This window comes from Dendronephthya gigantea, unplaced genomic scaffold (genome assembly GCF_004324835.1).
Source record: "Dendronephthya gigantea isolate DGI-Jeju-01 unplaced genomic scaffold, DenGig_1.0 000360F, whole genome shotgun sequence".
Taxonomy (NCBI): Eukaryota; Metazoa; Cnidaria; class Anthozoa; order Malacalcyonacea; family Nephtheidae; genus Dendronephthya; species Dendronephthya gigantea.
In genome coordinates, this window is record NW_021163370.1 from 66458 (window position 1) to 91479 (window position 25022).

General features: G+C 36.1%; 2 protein-coding genes across 2 annotated transcripts; one reads left to right on the forward strand and one right to left on the reverse strand.

Moving 5' to 3' along the window:
• Nucleotides 1-475: 475 nt before the first annotated feature.
• LOC114542544 lies at nt 476-2278 on the reverse strand. Its single transcript, XM_028562065.1, has one exon. It carries the CDS (start codon nt 2276-2278, stop codon nt 476-478), a length of 1803 nt encoding a protein of 600 aa, XP_028417866.1.
• A 3863-nt stretch (nt 2279-6141) lies between these two features.
• On the forward strand, nt 6142-13163 carry LOC114542545. Its single transcript, XM_028562066.1, has 16 exons — nt 6142-6669; nt 6973-7081; nt 7260-7474; nt 8417-8463; nt 8740-8821; nt 8905-9072; nt 9653-9789; nt 10404-10515; nt 10843-10926; nt 11143-11323; nt 11421-11510; nt 11806-11877; nt 12017-12098; nt 12178-12246; nt 12427-12614; nt 12940-13163. Exons 1-16 carry the CDS (start codon nt 6142-6144, stop codon nt 13161-13163), a joined length of 2388 nt encoding a protein of 795 aa, XP_028417867.1.
• Nucleotides 13164-25022: the final 11859 nt, after the last annotated feature.

The following is a 25022-nucleotide window of genomic DNA, read 5'->3' on the forward strand; positions in this document are numbered from 1 at the left end:
TAACTCTCGAACCACTGCAACAAACTACCAGAGACACCATATTGGCGAAGTTTCTTAACTAAGAGGCGATGGTCAACCCTGTCGAACGCTTTTGCAAAATCCAGGTAGATGGAGTCTGTCTGCACACGGTTGTCAAGAGCCTCGCCAATTTCGTATAGGACATGTAGCAGTTGCATGGTTGTTGATTTCCCTTTCAGAAAACCAAATTGAAGATGGTGGAGGTGATCAGAGACATGTTCAATCAATCTGTTGTAAACGCAACGCTCTAGGACTTTGGACACAATGGGTAGTAATGAGATTGGGCGGTAGTTGGTGGCTGATTTCATCGCTCCACCTTTAGGAACGGGGACAACGTTAGATAATTTCCAGTCAGTTGGAAATTGACCGAGTGCCATTGATTTGTTGAACAGGCTAGAGAGGCTTGTGGAGATGTGTGGAGCACAAATTTGCAGTAGTAATGCTGGGATCTTTCAGGTCAGGCTTTCTCCGTGTCTAATGATTGCAGTACTGCTTCGACTTCATCTGGCGAAATCAATATTTCGTCTAATGCCTCACATAACTCTACATCAACGGTATAATGTTCGTATTGTTCATTTGTCAATGGAGATTTAAACATGGAGTTGAAGTAAGTGTTCAGCAAGTTGGCGATATCAGTAGGGGTTTCTGCTGTGGACGTAATGTCATCATGTGACCAGTAGAGTTTATTTGGAACACTGGATGAGTTGGACACCGTCTTAAACACAGACCAGAATCTCTTAGGGTTGCGTTTTAAAACATTAGGTAAAGTTTGATAAAAGTCGTAACGTTTTTTTGAGATTAATTTTTTTGTCAAACGACGTAGCAGACGATATTTTTCGACATGTTGAGTTTTCCCGGTTATTTTAGCTTTCCTTCTAGCCGTCTCTTTCTTATTTATAAGGTGTTTTAGTTCACTATCGAACCACGGAGGTGTATTGCGCCTGCGTATAGTTTTGGTTGGGATATATTGAGTTACTGCTTTTAAAAAAAGCTCATTCCAGCAGCGCCATATCTCATCGATGTTCTCAGTCGTGACGTTGTAAGCACTTGCGTGGTTACGCGCGTCGCCATCACTTGCGCCACTGTCGCCAGTCAAAACAACGTTTGAAGTTATGTCGATTTGCGAGAGTTTTTCAAACAAACCTTCCCAATCTGCCAATCGATAATTGAAAACTTTACGTGAATCCAAACATGTTGCTTTAGTATGCAAACAAAAATCAAAGAACAGTAGTTTGTGATCGCTAAACATGTCCATATCAATTGGCGATATACACGATATGTCAGAAATGGTTTCAGGACAATTTGTGATGATTAAATCAAGAATATTAGCCAGTCGCATTGGATGTGTGTTAGTTTGTTGTAGGTAGAAATCATAAATAAGTTCACGAAACTCTACGGCCGAAGCAGACGTTAGTTCAGTTGAGTTTGATACCAAATTTGACTCCCATGTTAACTCCGGAAAGTTAAAATCACCAGTAATAAGTACTTTATCATAACACTCCGTCAGCTGTAGAAATTTTGTAAACAGATCCAGCCACGCCGCAAGATTACAGTTCGGTGGACGGTAGCATATTGAAACAAGGCATTTAGTGCCAGCGTTGTCTAAAAACTCAGCGGCAACGATTTCAAGTTCCGACCAATGTTCAGATGTTATTTGGTTGTATTCAATGTCGTTACGCAGCGCTAACAACACTCCCCCTCCACGCATGTTAGTCGCACGATCTTTTCGTAAAATATGATAACCATATGGTAGAATTTCCTTGTCGCTAATGGAATCTTTCAGCCAGGTCTCCGTGACTGCTACAAGGTCTAAGTTCTCTGCGTATACCATGTTTTGAAATGAACGTAAGTTGTTTATGATCGTACCGTCAGAGAGTTTATTTGTGCTGCATAGGCTCCTTGCGTTAAAAGACAGACATCGTTTGTTGCTCTTTGTCATATCTATAGGTCCAGGATTACAGTGTATATCTCCAGACAATTGTAGCAATAAGGTCGCGATGGAGGCCTGAACAAGTATTTGTGTTCCAACAGCCACTTTGCGTCTGATGGATAACGGTTGCGTTTTGACCGTTGATCGTCGGCATCTTGAAACACACGGAATTTTCACGACAGGAGCTTCCATTGAGCATGTCAACACTGCGCCGTTCTTCAGCGATAGCTTACAAGTGCTTTTAGTACAAGTTAGGTCTCCAAGAATAAGATAGAGATACAAAATAAGGCAAATTGCCCGAGAGCTGAAAATCAAGCTACCAACCGCCATGATGATGACGTTTTGAAGACATATATACCTGACTACAGTACCCTAACCTTTCCACTCCGACAGCTTACAAAGAAGAATGTCACTTTTCACTGGGATCGCAGTTATGAGAAAGCATTTCAGTCACTTAAGAACGTTATTACCACTTCACCGGTATTGGCTCATTACAAGCTTACTGCGGAAACGAAAGTCGTAGTTGATGCTTCGCCATTGTTCTTCCTAATAATCTGAGACAACAAGCAATTAGCCTTGCACACGAAGACCATACAGGTATGGTCCGCTGCAAACAACACCCGCGCTCTAAGCTTTGGTGGCCAGAGATGGATAAGCAGGTCAAAGAACCAATTCATTGCTGTCATCCGTGTCAACTTGTCAGCAAGAGCCTACCACCAGAGGCAATGGAACCAACAAAACTTCCTGAGAAACCATGGTCCAAGCTAGCCATAGATGTATGTGGACCCTTTCCCACCAGAGAACAAGTGGTTATCCTTACCGACTATTATTCATGTTGACCAGAAGTTAAAATCTTAAAATCGGTTACATCCAAAACCATTCTCAACTGGTTGTTATCAGTAATTGCAACACACAGATTTCCAGATGAAATCAAGTCTGACAATGCATCCTACTTTGTTTCTACTGAGTTAAAAAATGCATTAACCTCCTGAGAAATAGAACATAAGACCATGACAGAGTATTGGCCCCAAGCCAACGCCCAAGTCAAGAGATTTAATCAAGTCCTCGAGAAACACATTGTAACCGCACGGGCAGAAGCCAAAGATTGGAAACCCACCATCCCAATAATGTTATTCCACTACCGTAACACTCCTCATAGGATGATTGGAGGAACACCTTCATTGTTGTTAATGAACAGAGAAGTCAAGATGAAACTCCCCAGCATTGATCAACAGGCAAAAGATAAAACTGAAACTCAAAAGAAATATGAACACAAGAAACAGAAATCAAATAAATATACTGACAAGAAACGAAAGGCAAAACCAAGAAATTGTGAAGTCAGAAATAAAGTGCTAGTTATCAAAAACATCAAAACAAATTTTCAACAAAGTTTCACCCTGATCCAATGGTAATCACCAAAATAAACGGCACGCAGATAGTATTAAAAGACAAGAACAACAAGGAACATCATAGACACTCCAAGGCACTAAGTCTTAGCATGAAACTATATAAGGTAAAGTAATAAAGAACTACATAGATTTAGAACTTTCAAACATTGATATTATTTAAACTATGGTTAAGGAAGGAATATGTACAAATCAATTACTTTGGATGCTGATAAAATACTCGCTGTGGAGGATCTTTTTAACATTAATCTTTATAATCAAATTGGAAATGTTTTCGAAAGATTTGTTTATAATCACCAGATATTTTCTAGTGTGACCTATGTTAGATCAAAACACCACACAAACCACAATGTGTTGTTTAACCATTCGGCTTTTACTTATGCAGTAATCTTAGGTCTCTTGAGTATCAAGCCATCTTGCAATTGCTCTGTACTTAACTCCCAGTACTGTCAGTGCCCTTCATACAGCATAGTTCTGGTAAAACCAATGGAAGCTAGTCAAAGAATGTTGCACAGAGATGTGGATTTTAATATCTGTAGTACTTTTCTCACAGAAGTTCGAGAAACTAATTCTATTATTGCTTTACATCCTTCACAAATAGAATAGAAATGCATAAGTTTAAGTGCTGAGAACAAGACATATTTTTGCCCATTGCCCTACCGTATTTGTGGTAGTAAAAAACCAGTAAAACCAGTCTGCTTGACAGTCTTACATAAGGACTGTTTATGTTGGATCACAAGGTTACCATGTGGTATGTGTTTCCTAGGCATGTTGATGAGCCCTGACATTGGGCGAAACACTCATCTTTGTTTGTGCCATGTTTTCTCAAAACCCTTTTCAAAAAAAACTAGGTGTCAGTACAATTGTAAGGAATCACACCTCGAAAAACGTTTTTATCAATTTTTTTGCTAAAAAACCCAGCTGGCAGTTTGATACTATATTGCTGTTGAATATTCTAATATTGAATATGCAACAGATGTTATTTGGAAGATAAAGGTACTATATAGGATATTCTATAGGATATTCTATTCGATGAAAAGTGCTTAAAAACAAGAATATGGTGCTATTCAATTTTTGTGTTTCTTGTAAGATGAAAACACATTTCTCGACCAATCAATATTGTGTACTAAAAATGTTATATTTTAATTGGCATACTACATGAAGGTCACATTCCGTATAACATTCTGTAGGACACTGTGTACAGCATATTCTGTAGAATATATTATTGGATATTTAATGTTAATTTACAATGCAATGATCCATAGGTTATTTAGATTCTATAGAATATAGCAATGGTGAATGCTATAGGATAAGAAGTCCTATAGAATATTCTATAAGATCTGTAGATTCCATGGAATATGGCAATGAAATATGCTATAGGATAAAAAGTTGTATAGAATATTCTATAGGATTTAGAATATGTTATAGCATATTCTATAGGATTCTATAGAACATTTTCGTAAGGGTATTGCAATGTAAAAGCATTGACATCGTGGATGGTATTCATTAATTGCAACTTTGAAAGCAGATGTGGTAAATATGAGAAATTCTTATGACACCTGGTATAAGGAAGCCTTAGCATTAGCCATGAAAGTTGGCATTGAAGAGTGGAAATCACAAACTGTTGGTAAACAAACTATCAGAGAAAATATTCCTTATACTACCATCTCAGACTACTATAAACGTACCATTACCCTTCCTTTAATTGATCCTTTGCATTCTTCTTTAGAAACAAGATTTGACATTGAGAGTGTTAATGTATATAAAGGCCTTAGCATTGTACCAACAAAAATTATGTCTCTTGTCAAGAATGGTTTAGCAATGAAGATGCATTTTAAAACTGTTTCTGACTTTTATCACGATGATTTGCCAAATTCTTTAGCTTTAGATGCCGAACTCAGGCACTGTTGTATACTTATTGGGAGACCCATAATGGCCCCCCCCTGATAATATCACTACAACTTTGAAAGCAGTAAATTTTGCATGTTTTGAAAACATTAAAGTCATTCTTTGCATTTTAGGAACGTTGCCTATCACGCCATGCGAATGTGAACAATCCATTTCTTCTCTTAGAACTCTTAAGAACTATCAGCGGAGTACAATGGTCAGGGAATGTCTGAATGGTTTGGCCTTGATGCAGATTCATCAGGAAATTATCCCCACTATTGATAAAGTTATTGATAACCTTGCGATTGGAAACACAAGGTTAAAATTCAACTGAATTTATACTGGTTTTTGTTACATTGTTATATTTCTAAAACAGTGTATTGGTATGCTTTTTAAAAATGACCGCTGCATACGTATGTGTGTAGATACTGCTGTCACAAACCTATTATTTTAAACTTTGAAACTTACGCATTAAAGTACTATTAAGTACAGTATTTGTTAAAGAAACCAATACAGTAGTGAAATAATATACAAATAATTAGCTATAACCCTTAAACAAAAGTTAGCTGCCTTTGCAGAAATTATTCACGCAGCACAGTGAGTAGTGTATTCCACATGGAATAACAGGGATAATTGCATATCATTGATCACCCGTTTCGCTGGAATCTAGCTTAGTATAATAACTACCAGATTGGTTGGCAGGCGCAGTATTTATACTAGCCAGCTTAGCCAATCTCGCCAATCTGACGTAAAACAGTTCTAAATTAGTGCCAGTCTGTGAAGATTGCTTTTTGTCGCGCGTACAAAATGGTGTCCACTACAATTACTTGTTGAGCTGTTTTGCTGTATCGAAGAATACGAAGCTGGTTTTTCGGCTTTATTTTCAATTTACTGTGGGCTATGCGTCGTAATATTAAACGCAGTTTAACTGGACTGGACATATTCTCATTTTGTGATTCTTCGCCATCCCCTGTGAGACGAAAATTAGAGTTACAAACTGCAGAATCAAATACTTGTACGCCATCCCATATCCAACAAGAATCAATTTCTTTGTACGAGAAAAAAACCAACTACGATCATGCTAGCAGTTTAAATACGTTTGTGTTTGATGAAAGGGATCTCATAGAGAGTGATAGTGATAGTGGCAGCGACAATGATGAGGAAGAGACACAACAGAAATCGACTAGCAGTTCATATGCTAAACGACAAGAAAGCTCGTCACTAAACTGGTTAAAGATTAGGTCCTACCTGCGTGATGCTGTAATTGAGTCAGAATGCATTCCAGTTGGCCAAATATGTAATAACTGTAATGTTGAAAGTGCAAATTTCAGATGTTTAAGATGTGGAATTGGAAATTTCTTTTGTGAGACTTGTGTTGCGTCAATCCATAGCAATGTATGTATCTTCCACGTTATTGAGCAGTGGAAGGTTAGTATTTTAGTACTTCAATATTACTTTTTTCATGTTCAATTTTATAAATTTATTAATATATTTGACTTTAAAAACTACACATTATTGTTATATAAATTAATAGTCAAAAATGCTATTGTAATGGCAGGAGACCAATGAACATTTACAGGACAGAAGTTTTGTATTGGTTTCTTTTAAGGGATATTTTATAATAACTGGAAAACAATGATGTGTCTTACTGTTTTAGGTACAGATGTTAATTAATTGTTCAATAATTATTCCATAATTATAATTATTCCATAATTATAATTATTTTTTCAGGATGGAATGTTTTTGCCCAGCCCGATTATTGATAGAGTTATTAATCCTCGTCCTTGGCACCAATGTCCATGCATGGAAACAAAGCTGATCACTGCAATCTGTGACAATGGTATAAAATAACATTTCAAAATTTTGGTATTAGAAGTAAAATTCCAAAGTAGGATAATCTAGTTATATTGTGGCTTTTGCCTCGTTAGATAAGAGACTTTGGTAGATATTGTCTAGTATATTTTATGCATTATTGTAATAAGATATTTTCAGTGCTGTATATCTAATATTTTGATCAGGTCGAAGGCATGAGCTTCATGTCACAACCTGTCCATGTGAGGCCTTTCCTGTTTCATTGGCAAGGATTAGACTTTGGCCTACAAGCTCCAAACAGCCAAGATTTGCAGTATCCTTCGATCTTCTAGACTGGATGGAGGCCTTGCTTTTGGAATGCCAGGTCTCAGTTAGTGACTTCTGCAAAGCACTAGATGTTAAAATGCCAAAATACGTAATTGTGAGTTTTTTATTTTGCTGTTTCATTCATTTGCAATCATGCATTCGTTCTCATTGTTTTGCAATGCATTAATTAAGCGTACTGTAAAACAAGTTTGTATTTGCTGGACATATGTTTTCTCCATGTTGTATGTTATTTAAATACTAAAATCATGATCTTTCTTACTGCTGTGCATAATAAAACAATTACCTATTTTCCAACTGCAATGCATCTATGGATTTTTGGAGGAACAAACGTCTAGCTTGTCCCTCTAAGTTCACACCATAGATGTTTTGCAATTTGCAACTGAACCTTTTACTCTGCTTCAATGGAAAAAATCTAATTACTCTCGATTTCAGCTTGCTTTTGGAAAAGCACTTTGAATATTGGTTCGAATATTCGAATATTCAATCCCAATTTGCGAACTTCGTTTGGAATTTCGCTTGAAAGTTCGTCGCAAAGTTCAGATTTGTTTACATCTTCAAACTTGCAATTTCATTGGTCAGCATGAATACATTAGCCAATGAAGAGGGACTTTGAAATCTGAACTTTGAAATGAACTTTGAAAGGAAGTTCTACGAACGAAGTTCGCTATTTGGGATTGAATACTCGAATATTCGAATGAATATTCAAAATACTTTGCAAGCTGAAATCGAGAGTAATAATGTTTACATTGTAATTTACGCACAATAGTCTAGCTTGCTAAATTGGATTGGGTTTTTTAAACAGGACTTTTACTGTAGTTGTTGAATTCATTAAAAATTTATGAATAAATAATTGCCCTAAGTTACAATTGCAGTGCAGCATTTTGGTATACATTAAATCTTCCACAATGTTTAAATTTCTCGTGCTGTAATCTTGGGGAGGGATATTAAATCCATAAATTAACTAAATTAACTAAATCAATAAATGCATTTCTTTTCTATAGATGGTTTAACCTGTATTATTTTCTTTTTATTTCAGAAAAAAGATCTATATCCTGTTATCATTGACTGTTTTGAAGAATATCGGTAAGCACATCTTCATTAAACTTGCTTAACTTTTTGCTAGTTGCTTCCACGAATGGCTAGGACCCATTTTGGAACATTTTGTTATATTCACCTGTTGTAGGTGAGTATTACAGCTTAATATTAACCTCAAATTTGACCAATCAACTTGCAGGATTTGTTATGTTCACTTATTCAAAAATAATAATAAAACTGTTCACTTGTTCGAAAATAATAATAAAAATAGTCACTCAGACTCAAAAGTAAACTGCATGTTATACCATTAAGTATTTTTCTTAGCTTTATGAAACATGAGTTACGGACACTTCAGCATATTTGTCCAGACAGAGACTATGGAAATGTTTGCCCAGCTTGTCCTGTGGTAGGTCATTGCTAGTTTAATGTTTAGTCAAGAAATGAAATTACCAGACAGTGCATTAATTGTTAATTCAAAACATATTTTAGGATGATGGTGTTATCATTGAATCATTTGATGCTTCTTTTGGACTTCCTCGGAAAAAGGCGTCTGGTTCGAGCACTCGAAAACCTTTGCACGGAAATTTTATATTTTCATCGCAGGAAGATATTGACAAATTTGTTGAGGAATATCCAACGCAACCAATATCACAGAAGGTTAGCTAGTGCATCATTTGTTAAAATACAAAGAATATTTTTGGCTGTACTGAACAAAAGGACTTTTTAAAAACAATAGTTGACAATGTGTGACTAATTACTGGAAAGGTCTATTGATAAATATGTTTGATGTCATATACAACTTGTGTGTGGAGAACCACGTAGGTTGTGGTCTTCTATGAAGCAGCAAAGTTTTGTGGAATTTATACTTTTGTCAGTTTACTCATCTGATACATGTAGCTAGAGCATATCTAAATCACTTTAATTTATTATAAGGCAAACACAAACCTCAAAGTGCTAAAGATACTTCGGGCCTATAGTATATGTTACAGTACTGTTGTGTGCATGAAACATGTAAATTGTGACAAGTAAGTGCTAAGAGTAGGAACCAATGGAAATGACAATGTACAAGAATTTATTATACAGGAACGATACACTGTTGATACAGTACAGTAACTCATATGTACAATTCAAATGCTCATGATTTAGAAAAAGTGCATTAATAACAGTATTTACAACACTGTGCTTTATGTTGTGCGCGTAAATACCCGTAGACTATTTTTGTCTTTACTGTATATAGGATTGCAGTGATTTTAACGCGGGTGATGCACTACGATCAAAATCGAAATTTAAAGCACTTGACGAGACAGGTGTTTTTGGACGAGCTTGTAGGCATGGCTTTCCTAAACAGTTTATAAATCTAAAACATGGTGAAAGGTAAATAGAAATGTATACTGTGCTGTATGTTAAATTGTGTAATATATGATGCACATGAGAATAACTGAACACTCAGTCTGCATTTTGAGATTTTAATTTGCAAACATTTAATCGATTTATTTGTACAATTTTATTTATTTATTTACTAATATTCTATGCATCTCGACCATAGTCGTAAAATTCCTAATATATTTATAAAATACAGTAGAAATTTAAATAAAAAGGTTGATTTTTCAAATCGCTGCATGTGTCTACAGGTATAGGGTTTTCGAAATGCTTTTTTATTGCATTTGCTTTTGGTTCTTTATTTTTTATATTATGAAAAGCTCCACTGCGTTCATATGAGACAAAACGTTTGCCTGGTCACTGAGGTCTCACTTGTTGACAAGCAAGATTTCGGTGACCCGGAAATTGTTTTCCCTATATGAACAGAGGTTTCTGTTGTGCCAGTCATGTTCAGTGCTACGTCACACCCGGAAACGTCCTGGTAAACGGGATAACCTTTCTCCATAATTATTTGGCTGGTCGAAATGTTCTCTCACTAACCGGGAAAACTTTTGCCCATATGAACAGGCCCTTAATCCTGTAGGTGTACTCTATTTTTCGGCTTTTAGGATAGCTTATTCTGTTTGGATGTTGAAGGACATGCTCGAAAAAGCACCAGATGGGAATTTCGACATCAAAGTGATGTACGATATTGGATGTGTGCTGGCCAAACATTTACGGGTAAATATGTAATTTTATAAATTTCATGTGATTTTATGAATAACTGCAGTTTTAATTAACTGAATGTACAGTTTGTCAATATTAGTTTCTGTCGTGTTGTGTCGTGTCGGTTCTGTCTGTCTGTGCTCAGACAATATGGACATTGTATACCAATAAAAACTACACGCTTTCAAATAATCTGATAGGATAAAGAACGAATTGGTACAGTAGGTTGTGGTTCATTTGAATTGGGTGTCCGTTTTACTAGTTCGCACTATATTTATAGGTGTCAAATAATTATACTTGTACATACAGTATGCGCTAATATATTGTCTGCCAATTTTGCAGGCGTCGGGTCAAACGGACTTGCTTTCAAAGGTTTCGTTAGCTGTACCCGCTTTTCATGTATATGGGCACAAGGCTACTTGTCAGGTAATATTCAAAGATGCTGTAGCTAAGTAATTTCGAAGTTGCTCCAACACGTGAGAGATTTTGGGAACGTGATTGGTTGGCGAGAATGTCCTTCTCAACAAATTGTTTCATAGGCAATCACGTGGCCAAAATTTATTTTTCGCTTTACGTAACGATAACGTAAAAATAACGATAATTAAATATTATTTTTTTATTTCTCAATTCTATATATTATAGCTTGAATACAGCCCTAGAAGAGCCAATGGTTTTGGACTTTCGGACGGAGAGCAATTGGAAAGGTTATGGTCGTATTTACGTCGCTTTGGCAAAATGACTAAGGAAATGCGCCCTTCCCATCGTATTGACGTGCTTAGCGATGCAATATTGTACTATGGTCGTTCTTGTAAAGATAAATTAGGTAACATTTCGAAATAATTTTTAGACTGTATAGTCCTAACTATTTTTATCACATTTGGTGAAGAGAAATCATGGAAGAATTTAATATGAAAATACAGTTTCAGGTTTGCTAAGAAATTGGAAAAGGTGCGCAGATTGCATTGAAGCAAGCAAGAAGAACATAGACGAGCTATCGGTGAAATCAAATGGTACTAATATTAATTATTATGCATTACGTGTACAATCTCGGTTTTGATTTGCTGCTGGCAGATAATTTTTGATATCAAGTAATCATGATTCATGAGTTCACACTTGCACATGATACATGTGTTTTCTGCAAGTGTACATGTATTTTCTTTGTTTTTCCTTAGCTTCACGTCGGCAGAGAACGGAAACTTCGGCTTGTTATTATAGTGTATTAATCTTCATCTGAATGCACTCTACAGTACATGTAATAATTTTATACTTATGGTAGATCTACGATTTCGTTGTATTTATCTGTAGTGCCCTTGTCAGAAGCTGTAATAGAGGAGTTCACTCAGCAGGAACGTCTTCGGATTTGTGGAAATGAACCAAGTAATATACATGTATTTGCTAACAACAAAAACTTTATTAAATGTGTTTTACGTACATCAGTACATGTACATGTACATATATGATAAAATAGAAACACGGAAGATGTTTTCTATTTCTTAAGTAGAATCATCTATTTCAGCAACAAATGAAGAAACTGATCATGGTTCTGATAGCCCAGTAGAGTCTTATGTTGATAAATTAAGAATTTTTTATACATTGAGGTTTGTATATTCTTCGTGTTTTTACGAACTAACATTTCGATTTAATTTGAATATACTTGTAACCTGTCCCTTTTTTTAGAAACCATATGTGTGCAGATGCATCTCTGACAGCAGACGAATTATCGGCCATCACCAAGAAAATTACGAGGTATTGCAGTTAAATTTTTATTGCAATGTATTGTTATTATATATGTATCCGTGATGAGAGTAATATGACAAGCAAACATTGCAAACAATTAGGGTTCGTTCAAATATCTATAATGAAAACCAGAAAGAATAATTGCATCGTCAATGCGTAATATTGGAGAATATCTCTATTCCTTTATAGACTAGATAAGGAACTCACTGTCGTAGAAAAAAAAATGAACATTTTATCGCGGTGGTCACCGAATCACGAAGAATACCAGAAAGAACTCGAATCGAAGAATCGGAGAAAGTGTGGTGAAGGTTTTCAAAAAATAAAATCTGTGTGCGAAGAGCGTCTTTTTCTTTTGAGTTTGAAAGAAAAATATTCAGGTACTGTAATTACAATCGTAGACTATATAATGGTATATATTATAATAAGTATCTTTAATCAAATTCGAAAAAAAATTAGTTCATTCACAAGTTATTAGAACATAGGCTAAATACACACAACAAAAAGCGACTAGATTAGGGATATGTAAACAGACTCTGTCCATAGCTTGTGAGAACCTTAAAAACCTTAAAAAGAAAAACGAAAAAGTATATAAAAAGGTCTAGCTAGTTTTAGGAATGTTTTCAGTTTAAAGCCAACGTAACCCAAATACTGCTTTTTTTAATTATTGCTTTTAACGTTTAAAACTTTTTCTTTTTATTTCAGACGGTCACGCATTGTCAAAACGGTTGGCAAATCAAATTAAAAAAACAGAAAAAGTGATGAAGCAACTCCTGCTGGAGTATAAGTCATCCCGGGAACAGTTAAGTGACGAAATGAAAGCCTCCTTCAAGGAGTTAACCCTTGACAGCGCAAAACGCCAGGAAACGTTTAGCATGAATGAGTGTGCTAATGGACCTAATGCCATACCATCGTGTATGAAATGGTAAACCTTCTTAAAAGAAGTAGAGAAGAGAGGGAATTGTTGAAACAGGAAATGAAAGCTGTTTTTCACTACTATCTGAAAGACGAAGAAACCGTCTCAAAAACCATCGACAGGTTGTTGTCGAACGGAGAAGATAACAGGCTAAAAGAAGGGTCATTGGCAATGTAAACGCTGAACAAAAGCTTTTGCGAATAAGAATTGCCGGCATGTACAATTCGTTAAAAGATTACGTGAAATTGCCTGATATTACCTTTCCGGAAATCTCATGCAGCGACATCGAAATGGGCTACGAATCAACATCTATCATTGCAGAGCTTAATGAACTAACGGACTCTCTGACTGCCTCATAAGTTGGTTCAGAAAATGAGGATGACATTTACAAAAATATTTACAGCTAATAATGTAATATATACAGTAGTTAGATTCATGAAAAATACGTTTAAATTTCTCCCTGCACTTTTAACCTAGCTACATATTTTACGGTATAAACTGATCACATCATATTCTTTTGTTTTATTCCTTTTTTAACTTAATTGCAATGATATTCATTCCAAAAGCAGGCCGCGGTACTTTATATTATTCCTCCGGGTACTAGGTTTACCCGCGGGTTATTACTGGTACTGTAATAATAAATAATAATAATACGTTGTAGTTATAACCAACGAAAAAGAAAGCCATGATGTGTCTAAGGCCAGGTTCAAACGTCGAACTTTACATGCGCCGAACCTAATGCAAATGAAGTGAAACAAAGAACTTAGCTCATTAACATTAGGTTCGGCGCATGTAAAGTTCGACGTTTGAACCTGGCCTAATTCTCACAAATGCATTGCAAGTCCGCACAAGACGTACAGGGAACATTAGTTCAAACTTTAAATCCAAAACCAATAACATTATTCCACTCAATCTACATACAGTATTGTACATCCCATAAAATTTATTTTTTTGCTCTTTTTGCCCTCCTGTTTTCTACTGGTTTTTCTACAGAAAGTCCCGCCACATTCGAGGAACCTTCTTCGTGTTTTGATCTTTTCTTGTTCGCTGGCAGCTTATTTCTGGACCGATATTGCAATAACATATTGGGAACCTGCATTGTCCAGTTGTGCATGGTAAGTTCGGCAACATGCCTTGGGATCTGCTCCACCTCCATGACAAAGCGAACATATGCCTGCAGAAAATTTTAAACGTATTTAGGTAATATCACCAAGTCCTAGTTCATGGTGAACGTCGAACTTTGGTCGCGTCAAATGCAATTCAAACAATAAGTAATGAGGTGAGTTGTCTCATAGCTTTCTTTGAATTACATTGACGCGACCAGAGTTCTACTATATACTAGGGCTAGAAGAGAAATGTCACTTGATCATGAAAAACAATTTTCATTACCTCGGGTATAAGTACATCCGTGACGTAATGTGTTTTTGATATCGTGTTGTCATCCCACTTACGTTCAGGTGGCATGAACAACCCCATCACAATATCCTGAAAGTCGTCGTCCTATATATGAATAAATGTTAATTCACGATTTGTCTTACAATGTTCAGTAGAGAAAATAGACAATGTCTGCAAAGCGTATCGTACGTAGTGGTCCAAATTACGGATTGACACCCCATGCAATTCATAGACATAGTTACGTAAGCTATTTACAACTACAATAGCTGAATCAGCCTGAATCAACAGATATTTATTTCATTTATACGGGCTGTTAAAATATGGACTTCAGAGATTACTCCCAAATACTAGAATCATGCGGCATTTCATTGCATGCAAATAATCACTGCCACAACTCGTATTCAAATGAATTGCCTAGTGGTTTTTTTTCAAACTTTGAAAACGCGCGTGAAGTACACCTTATTTTTTTGTTCCATGCGATTACCTACGGTATATTGATTTAAAAAGACTCGTACTTTTCCGTGAGGTTATAACAGATACACAGGTCGCAAATTTTTCAGTGTCAATAACCTACGTACGCAAAACAACAAGTGAAACGCCCTCTGTGATAATCCGGGACCAAACGTAATGAAGTTAAATAGTGATTAACTTTCAAATCCGCGATTCTTAGTGAATGACGATCCCTCTTAACTATACTTAACTTTAATCACTTTTTTATACAACCGGCCCCTGTATATTATCGTTCTGAAACAGGACCTACCCGGTGTTTTCTATTTACTTTTTCCTATACAAATGTTTGACGTGTAAGACAATATGAACACCAAGCTTTAACTTAATGCCCTACTTACTAATTCATCGGAAAACGGAGTCTCGAAGCCAGCAATCAATCGGTTTAGGACGTTATCCTTTTCCTTCCTATCGTGCTTCACAAATAGGAGATGCCGCGCACTTGCTATCTTATTTGTTACCACCATCTTTAAATGACGCTATATAAATGATATACGATATAATAGTAAATAAAAGTCCAAAAGGGGTTATTTTGTATTGTATGTGCATGAAATGTCTACAATGTGAAAGTTTATAGAAAAAAAACTCATTCAACTGGAAGCACATTAATAGGGGCCTTGCACTAAAGCCTTGACAGTTCTTAAAGGCCTGGGGCCGGTTGTTCGAAGCCCGTTTAGCTTAAACGGTGGATAAATCAAAATTAAAGAACGATCTTATATCTCTCGTGAATCAGTTAACTTAAATGTTATGCACTGAATATGTAGTTGTTGCCAACATTAAAGTGCAGAACTTTTAGTTTAGTTGCTCAACGAATCTATAGACTTGCTTTTTATTTTGAGCTTAACCACCGTTTAAGCTAAACGGGCTTCGAACAACCGGCCCCTGTAAACCCGGACATTAACCTACAAATACGAACTTGTTTATTAATAGCAAACTTAAGGTTCGCCAAATCTACGACACGGACGTGAAGAAAAAATGTTAAACTATTCCCACAGACAGAACGGTTTGGTTGCATGGAGAAAATTATGGTCTCCAGTTGGTAAACAAAGTCAGAGACAGAAGTGAAGCAAGACAAAACTGGATTTCAAACGTTATCACGAATTTTTATGTCACGTCCGCGTCCCAGATTTGGTCCATCTTAAGCTCGCTATCATACTTCGTATACATAGAGAGAAGATCTGAAATAAAAAAGTCTACGTAAAACTGAATCTTACTAACCTCGACTACAGGGAAAACGTCCAGCATGGCATGCAACTGTTCGTATTGTTCTTTCTTGCTACATATAATAAAACAAGCAGTGCTATTGAGTTATAATTCAGTTGGGATTGCCCTTCCAAAACTACAAATATACAGTTTTTACTGGCAAATGACAAACGAAAGGTATATGAACATTGTGGCATACTATTGATATAATAATACCTCAATTTCTAAACACGAGTCGAGTCATCACAGAATAGCATATAATAAACCCACCTGAGCGTGACGTAATTTTGTTCTGTCAATCTTTCGCATTCGCAATTCCAGTTTACAGGTTCTTCGGCCAGTCCAACACAGTGCAAATGATACCATTTGCGGCAGTCCGGTGTGCTGCACTGTACCCAATCGACAGGATCTGATGTTGGACATTGGCATGATAACGCCTCGCATAGCTCTTCCTTTTCCGAATCACATTTTATGCTTCTGGCACTTTTTGACAATGGCGTGTCCACTAACCCAGCAATGCCTAGTTTGTAACCTGGTAGTCGTGGAACCGTCAGGTAGAGTGGGAGGATGATGTACTGACCAGGGACTATTCCTACATCGTCGTTGCAATCTAAATAGACGTACAATTGTTCATGAGTACTTAACTGGGCCGACATACCTGTTGTTCAACTCTAAATATACTGTACAGTATAACTTGTACATGTATATAGTCTGCATAACTTGTACATGTGTATAGTCTTTTGATTTACGAAACAAAATCAGTACTCAATACTGTACAGAAAGAGCAAATATAGTTTTACCTGAAAAAAACAAAACAACTTCAGCCTGTTTCACCCATATGAGAATCGTCAGGTGGGCTAGAGAATCTGAAGATACTGTACATGCAAAAACACATAGACATATTGTGGAGCATACCGTGCACGTCGGTTACGAAAATCTTCCTCTGGATTCCACTGGGTGATACTACACTATCTTCAGTGTTAAATCCCGGAACAATTACCCCTTCACCTACAATTGGGATATCTTTGCTCTTTATAAACACCTCCGTCCAAAACGGAAAAACTAAGTTAAAAAAAAGCACATTAATACCATAAACCTAAAGTAATATTATGTACTAAACTGAACTGAGCCCCTAAATTATTTAAAACAAATATTTTCTATGACAAATTTTAATTATTTGCGCATCGCACGACTGGCTTTCCAACAAATGCATTGTCACAGTAAAATTTGACAAATGATTGTACGCAGACGAGCAAATAAAATTTGTAATGAAAAAGTCGTCTGTAAGAGTATTTTTGTGTTGTAAAAATATTTGGTGTAAAAAATTCAAAATTAAAAACATTACTATCAATAGCTCGCGGTTTTCCTTGACGTTTAAAACGCCATTTTCTTCCACTTGTCGTTGGTTCGGTTTGAGGATGATTTCGGGTGGTGTTGGGATGTGGTTCGGTCTCAGGGTTTGGGGTGGTGTTGGGATGTGGTTCGGTATCAGGATTTGGGGTGGTGTTGGTATGTGGTTCAGTCTCAAGATTTGGGGTGGCATTGAGATGTGGTACAGTTTCAGGGTTTGGGGTGGTGTTGGGATGTGGTTCGGTCTCAGGATTTGGGGTGGTGTTGGTATGTGGTTCAGTCTCGGGATTTGGGGTGGTGTTGGTATGTGGTTCGGTCTCAGGATTTGGGTGGTGTTGGTATGTGGTTCGGTCTCAGGATTTGGGGTGGTGTTGGTATGTGGTTCGGTCTCGGGATTTGGGGTGGTGTTGGTATGTGGTTCAGTCTCGGGATTTGGGGTGGTGTTGGTATGTGGTTCGGTCTCAGGATTTGGGGTGGTGTTGGGATGTGGTTCGGTCTCAGGATTTGGGGTGGTGTTGGTATGTGGTTCAGTCTCGGGATTTGGGGTGGTGTTGGTATGTGGTACGGTCTCAGGATTTGGGGTGGTGTTGGTATGTGGTTCGGTCTCAGGATTTGGGGTGGTGTTGGTATGTGGTTCGGTCTCAGGATTTGGGGTGGTGTTGGGATGTGGTTCAGTCTCGGGATTTGGGGTGGTGTTGGTATGTGGTTCGGTCTCAGGATTTGGGGTGGTGTTAGGGTTGGTTTCTTTTTCTGTAATTCTTATTCTATCCTTTTTCTCCAAAATTTGTTTTAGCTGAGACTCTCCATATCCACTAGGTTTTTTAAATGGAATCCCTGGCAAACCTACAATATTGAAGTTTTCACTTCTTTTGTATGGAAACGGACCACTTTTGTTTGTTCCTTCTTCTGTTAAAAAAATAGATTTCTGTGTTGCTTTAATGTGATAATTTAATCTCAGTTGGTTTAACCATGCAAATGTAGCAATTATGTGCCTGCTAGAATTGAACAATGTTATTCGGCAGAAATTGTTTACACTTGTCAACAATATTAAATAATACTTGTTCCTGAATCAAGGGTGTACGGTAATAACATTGTTAAACATTGTTCAATTCTGTCTTCATTGTACCAATGTCACTGTCATGTAGTAATGTGTGTTTTTGATATAACAAATGTCGTAAAACTCACGGTATTTGGAATTAAATAAACACTGGACTTGTTTTCGCAACATCTCTTCTTCGTGTTTTGCAACTAAAATATTACATATAGCAAAATATATAAATTCTTGTATGATTTCAAATGCTGAATCATTACAATAAAAAACATCATTATAGTACATTGGATATTGAAGTAAAATGCCCAATTGTTCAACTGCAAGACTTAAATATTTTTTTTTCGCTTCAAATTGCTGAAAAAAAAATTCACTTAGTGCAGCTTACAAAACTCGAGTTAAACAAAGTGTATGTTACTGCATTTACTTACCAGATGAGCTTGAACTTTCATTTGAAATTAGGGATTTTCGAATAGCCCTTAGAATTTCGTCCCCAATACCATTTGCGCTGTTTCCTGTACCTGCTAGAAAAACATTGCTTTGGCGGAATCCAATGACAACAGCTTGACATCCATAGCTTTCAAGTCTTCGGCACTATATGCATGTGTATATATATATATATATAAATAAAATACAAAATGCAGTATAGCCTATACTGTATTTAGGTGATTTACTAACAGTTTGTATAGGAGTAAAATCAGAGAAGGGGTGTAATTTTCAACAATTTCTGGATCAATGGAATTACCCTATTGTAAGAACTCACTGTATGTACTGTATGTTCTGGATATTTTGCTTTCTGTGGATAAAAAATCCTGAGCATTATAGTAATACATGATCAAGATATATTTTAGTATAGGCATTATTAGAAATTTAACCCATTAAGCTGCAGGGCTTCCCTATTGATGAGTAAAATAGTCTGGCATTAAACAAGGAAGAAAGTAGGGAACACTGGGGTGCATTGAGGCTCTATGGGTTAATCACAAAGACTGAAATCTAAAATGTTGCAATTTTGTTAGAATAGTTCAAATTGTGCACCAGATAATTTTTCAATCTTAACAATTTCTTACTGTGTTGTCTCTGAGTTGTGCAAAAATATCAGAAATATTTCTGTGAATTTGTTTTTCTGATAACACGGCATCATTGCTTTCAGTTGCTGCAATATCAGCATATCTCCGTTTGGCCACTTCATCTAGCTCTCCAAACTTTTCAGATGCCACCTTATTAAAGTTACTTAACCCAGAACTCATAATCTCTTTTCCTTCTATAAATAAACATAGAATAAACTTGATGCGTCCTGAACGCCATAATAAAAATGAATTGCACGGAAGCCATAAGTGCTATTTGCTTCCCTTCAAAGGTAGCCAGACACAGCAATATAGCTGACTTTTTCATGTAAACACGAGGTAAAAATCTGCCCTACTGCTAGGGCCCAATATTATAAAGCTCATGTAAACAGCCCCTAACTCGTTATTCTCAGTTTAATTGTTTATAGTACCTTCGGTAGAGGCATACTCTTTCTGGAAAGCATTCCATGGACTCTTAGCTCTCGTTTTCCTTGGCAAATTGCTCAGGGATCTAGGCTTCTCGGCTCCCTTGCGATATAACCTTTTGGTTATCCAATTCTGAATGAAAAATATTGAAATAAAAGAAAAACTGTCCTTAACGTTTTTTTTTACATTACCCAATTCGGAGTTTTTGCAGTATTTTACGAGAAATCATCGCTATTATTCTTACATGTCACATTTGTGTGGAAGTATTGAAATTTAAATGAGTATGCATTATATCCGCTTCTTATGTAAATTGCTATTTTAATTTATATGTCCCTCACCTTTACTTGATTCTTTGTAAGCCCCGTCTCAGCTGCAGCAACATTTATTTGAGATGCAAACTTGCTACCGACTCCGACCATACCATTAGCAAAATGCGTTAACAAATGGGCCTTCTGTGCATCGCTGAAATTAGACATCTCCCTTCTTGTGATCGAATCCCAACCAAAAACACTAAAAATCACCAAATATGATACTTGAACCGACACGTAAAAATAAACGACACACACATGGACAAGCAAACAGCTTTGATCACCTTTCGATTATAGTTCAAAACACCGTATAAACAAAAGCAACCGAAATATCGCACTGGCCGACAAACGAAGACAACGCAAAGATCTAGTAGCTGATCTACCTCTCTTAATTATTAATTTGGCGGGAAACAAAGGCGGGAAAATTGTTGTCGCTGATTAGTAAATTACGGGCGCAGGTAAAAAAATTTTAAAATTTAAAGCCTATTTTGTGTTAAAGTTGCGACTTCTATGTAAATAAAATAAGCTACAAAAATAGATAAATAATAATCTAGACAGCACTTGACAGCACTACCTAATAGTTTCTAATCTCATTAGCATATAAAAAATACACCCCAATTACTGAATCTCATCATCTGGATATTACTAACTAAAAGGTCGACTATTAGTAAAACCGGCAGGAACACCTAACCAGCGGAACACCGGAACACAAAACACCGGAACAGCATCATTCCGGAACATGGAACACTGGAACACTAAAAATTCTTAATTTGTTAAAAATTCGAAAGAAAATTATCGGGGGGAGGGAAAACTTTTTCCGTTTAAACTTTTTCTAACTACAATCTTGGACAAAACCTGTTGACAATATGTAACATAATAGGTAAAAAATATGACTGTCATTTCATACATTATCGTTTCCTACGTATTTTTTAACAAACCCCCCTCTCCCCCCAGTACAATGTTGGGGTATTCGAAAGCCACGTATTCAACATGCGTATTAAATCCAGACAACATATATATCTATAGTATAAATAAAGCGAGATTGGAATTAAAGTTAATCTCATGATCTAGTTCTCACTAACTAGTAGATTCCAATCTCTGTAGTATAAGTAAAGCGAGATTAGAATTAAAGTCAATCTCATTGTCTACTTCTCACTAACAGATTCCAATCTCTATAGTATAAATAAAGCGAGATTGGAATTAAAGTCAATCTCATTGTCTACTTCTCACTAACAGATTCCAATCTCTATAGTATAAATAAAGCGAGATTGGAATTAAAGTTAATCTCATGAGCTAGTTCTCACTAACTAATAGATTAGGACGTGATTTAATATTGGGAATTCTAGTATTGTTTCATTCATTTCCAGTAAAACTGGTATGTTTAAACACAATGGGGGCTCAGATTGGAATCTTACACTCCAATCTCATAGTAATTATACTAGCATGGATTGGAGCCTAATTCTTTTCTTTAGTGTAGGACGTGATTTAATATTGGGAATTCTAGTATTGTTTCATTCATTTCCAGTTACACTGGTATGTTTAAATTCCATCGGGGATCCGATTGGAATCTTACACTCCAATCTCATAGTAATTATACTAGCATGGATTGGAGCCTAATTCTTTTCTTTAGTGTAGGACGTGATTTAATATTGGGAATTCTAGTATTGTTTCATTCATTTCCAGTTACACTGGTATGTTTAAACACAATCGGGGCTCAGATTGGAATCTTACACTCCAATCTCATAGTAATTAACTAGCATGGATTGGAGCCTAATTCTTTTCTTTAGTGTAGGACGTGATTTAATATTGGGAATTCTAGTATTGTTTCATTCATTTCCAGTAACACTGGTATGTTTAAACACAATGGGGGCTCAGATTGGAATCTTACACTCCAATCTAATTCTTTTCTTTAGTGTAGGACGTGATTTAATATTGGGAATTCTAGTATTGTTTCATTCATTTCCAGTTACACTGGTATTTTTTTAAATTCCATCGGGGATCCGATTGGAATCTTACACTCCAATCTCATAGTAATTATACTAGCATAGATTGGAGCCTAATTCTTTTCTTTAGTGTAGGACGTGATTTAATATTGGGAATTCTAGTATTGTTTCATTCATTTCCAGTTACACTGGTATGTTTAAACACAATCGGGGCTCAGATTGGAATCTTACACTCCAATCTCATAGTAATTATACTAGCATGGATTGGAGCCTAATTCTTTTCTTTAGTGTAGGACGTGATTTAATATGGAAATTCAGTATTTTTCATTCATTTCCAGTTACACTGGTATGTTTAAATTCACGGGGATCCGATTGGAATCTTACACTCCAATCTCATAGTAATTATACTAGCATAGATTGGAGCCTAATTCTTTTCTTTAGTGTAGGACGTGATTTAATATTGGGAATTCTAGTATTGTTTCATTCATTTCCAGTTACACTGGTATGTTTAAATTCCATCGGGGATCCGATTGGAATCTTACACTCCAATCTCATAGTAATTATACTAGCATGATTGGAGCCTAATTCTTTTCTTTAGTGTAGGACGTGATTTAATATTGGGAATTCTAGTATTGTTTCATTCATTTCCAGTACACTGGTATGTTTAAACACAATCGGGGCTCAGATTGGAATCTTACACTCCAATCTCATAGTAATTATACTAGCATGGATTGGAGCCTAATTCTTTCTTTAGTGTAGGACGTGATTTAATATTGGGAATTCTAGTATTGTTTCATTCATTTCCAGTAACACTGGTATGTTTAAACACAATGGGGGCTCAGATTGGAATCTTACACTCCAATCTAATTCTTTTCTTTAGTGTAGGACGTGATTTAATATTGGGAATTCTAGTATTGTTTCATTCATTTCCAGTTACACTGGTATGTTTAAATTCCATCGGGGATCCGATTGGAATCTTACACTCCAATCTCATAGTAATTATACTAGCATAGATTGGAGCCTAATTCTTTTCTTTAGTGTAGGACGTGATTTAATATTGGGAATTCTAGTATTGTTTCATTCATTTCCAGTTACACTGGTATGTTTAAACACAATCGGGGCTCAGATTGGAATCTTACACTCCAATCTCATAGTAATTATACTAGCATGGATTGGAGCCTAATTCTTTTCTTTAGTGTAGGACGTGATTTAATATTGGGAATTCTAGTATTGTTTCATTCATTTCCAGTTACACTGGTATGTTTAAATTCATCGGGGATCCGATTGGAATCTTACACTCCAATCTCATAGTAATTATACTAGCATAGATTGGAGCCTAATTCTTTTCTTTAGTGTAGGACGTGATTTAATATTGGGAATTCTAGTATTGTTTCATTCATTTCCAGTTACACTGGTATGTTTAAATTCCATCGGGGATCCGATTGGAATCTTACACTCCAATCTCATAGTAATTATACTAGCATGGATTGGAGCCTAATTCTTTTCTTTAGTGTAGGACGTGATTTAATATTGGGAATTCTAGTATTGTTTCATTCATTTCCAGTTACACTGGTATGTTTAAACACAATGGGGGCTCAGATTGGAATCTTACACTCCAATCTAATTCTTTTCTTTAGTGTAGGACGTGATTTAATATTGGGAATTCTAGTATTGTTTCATTCATTTCCAGTTACACTGGTATGTTTAAATTCCATCGGGGATCCGATTGGAATCTTACACTCCAATCTCATAGTAATTATACTAGCATAGATTGGAGCCTAATTCTTTTCTTTAGTGTAGGACGTGATTTAATATTGGGAATTCTAGTATTGTTTCATTCATTTCCAGTTACACTGGTATGTTTAAACACAATCGGGGCTCAGATTGGAATCTTACACTCCAATCTCATAGTAATTATACTAGCATGGATTGGAGCCTAATTCTTTTCTTTAGTGTAGGACGTGATTTAATATTGGGAATTCTAGTATTGTTTCATTCATTTCCAGTTACACTGGTATGTTTAAACCATCGGGGATCCGATTGGAATCTTACACTCCAATCTCATAGTAATTATACTAGCATAGATTGGAGCCTAATTCTTTTCTTTAGTGTAGGACGTGATTTAATATTGGGAATTCTAGTATTGTTTCATTCATTTCCAGTTACACTGGTATGTTTAAACACATCGGGGTCATTGGAATCTTACACTCCAATCTCATAGTAATTATACTAGCATGGATTGGAGCCTAATTCTTTCTTTAGTGTAGGACGTGATTTAATATTGGGAATTCTAGTATTGTTTCATTCATTTCCAGTACACTGGTATGTTTAAACACAATGGGGGCTCAGATTGGAATCTTACACTCCAATCTAATTCTTTTCTTTAGTGTAGGACGTGATTTAATATTGGGAATTCTAGTATTGTTTCATTCATTCCAGTTACACTGGTATGTTTAAATTCCATCGGGGATCCGATTGGAATCTTACACTCCAATCTCATAGTAATTATACTAGCATAGATTGGAGCCTAATTCTTTTCTTTAGTGTAGGACGTGATTTAATATTGGGAATTCTAGTATTGTTTCATTCATTTCCAGTTACACTGGTATGTTTAAAACGCGGGGCTCA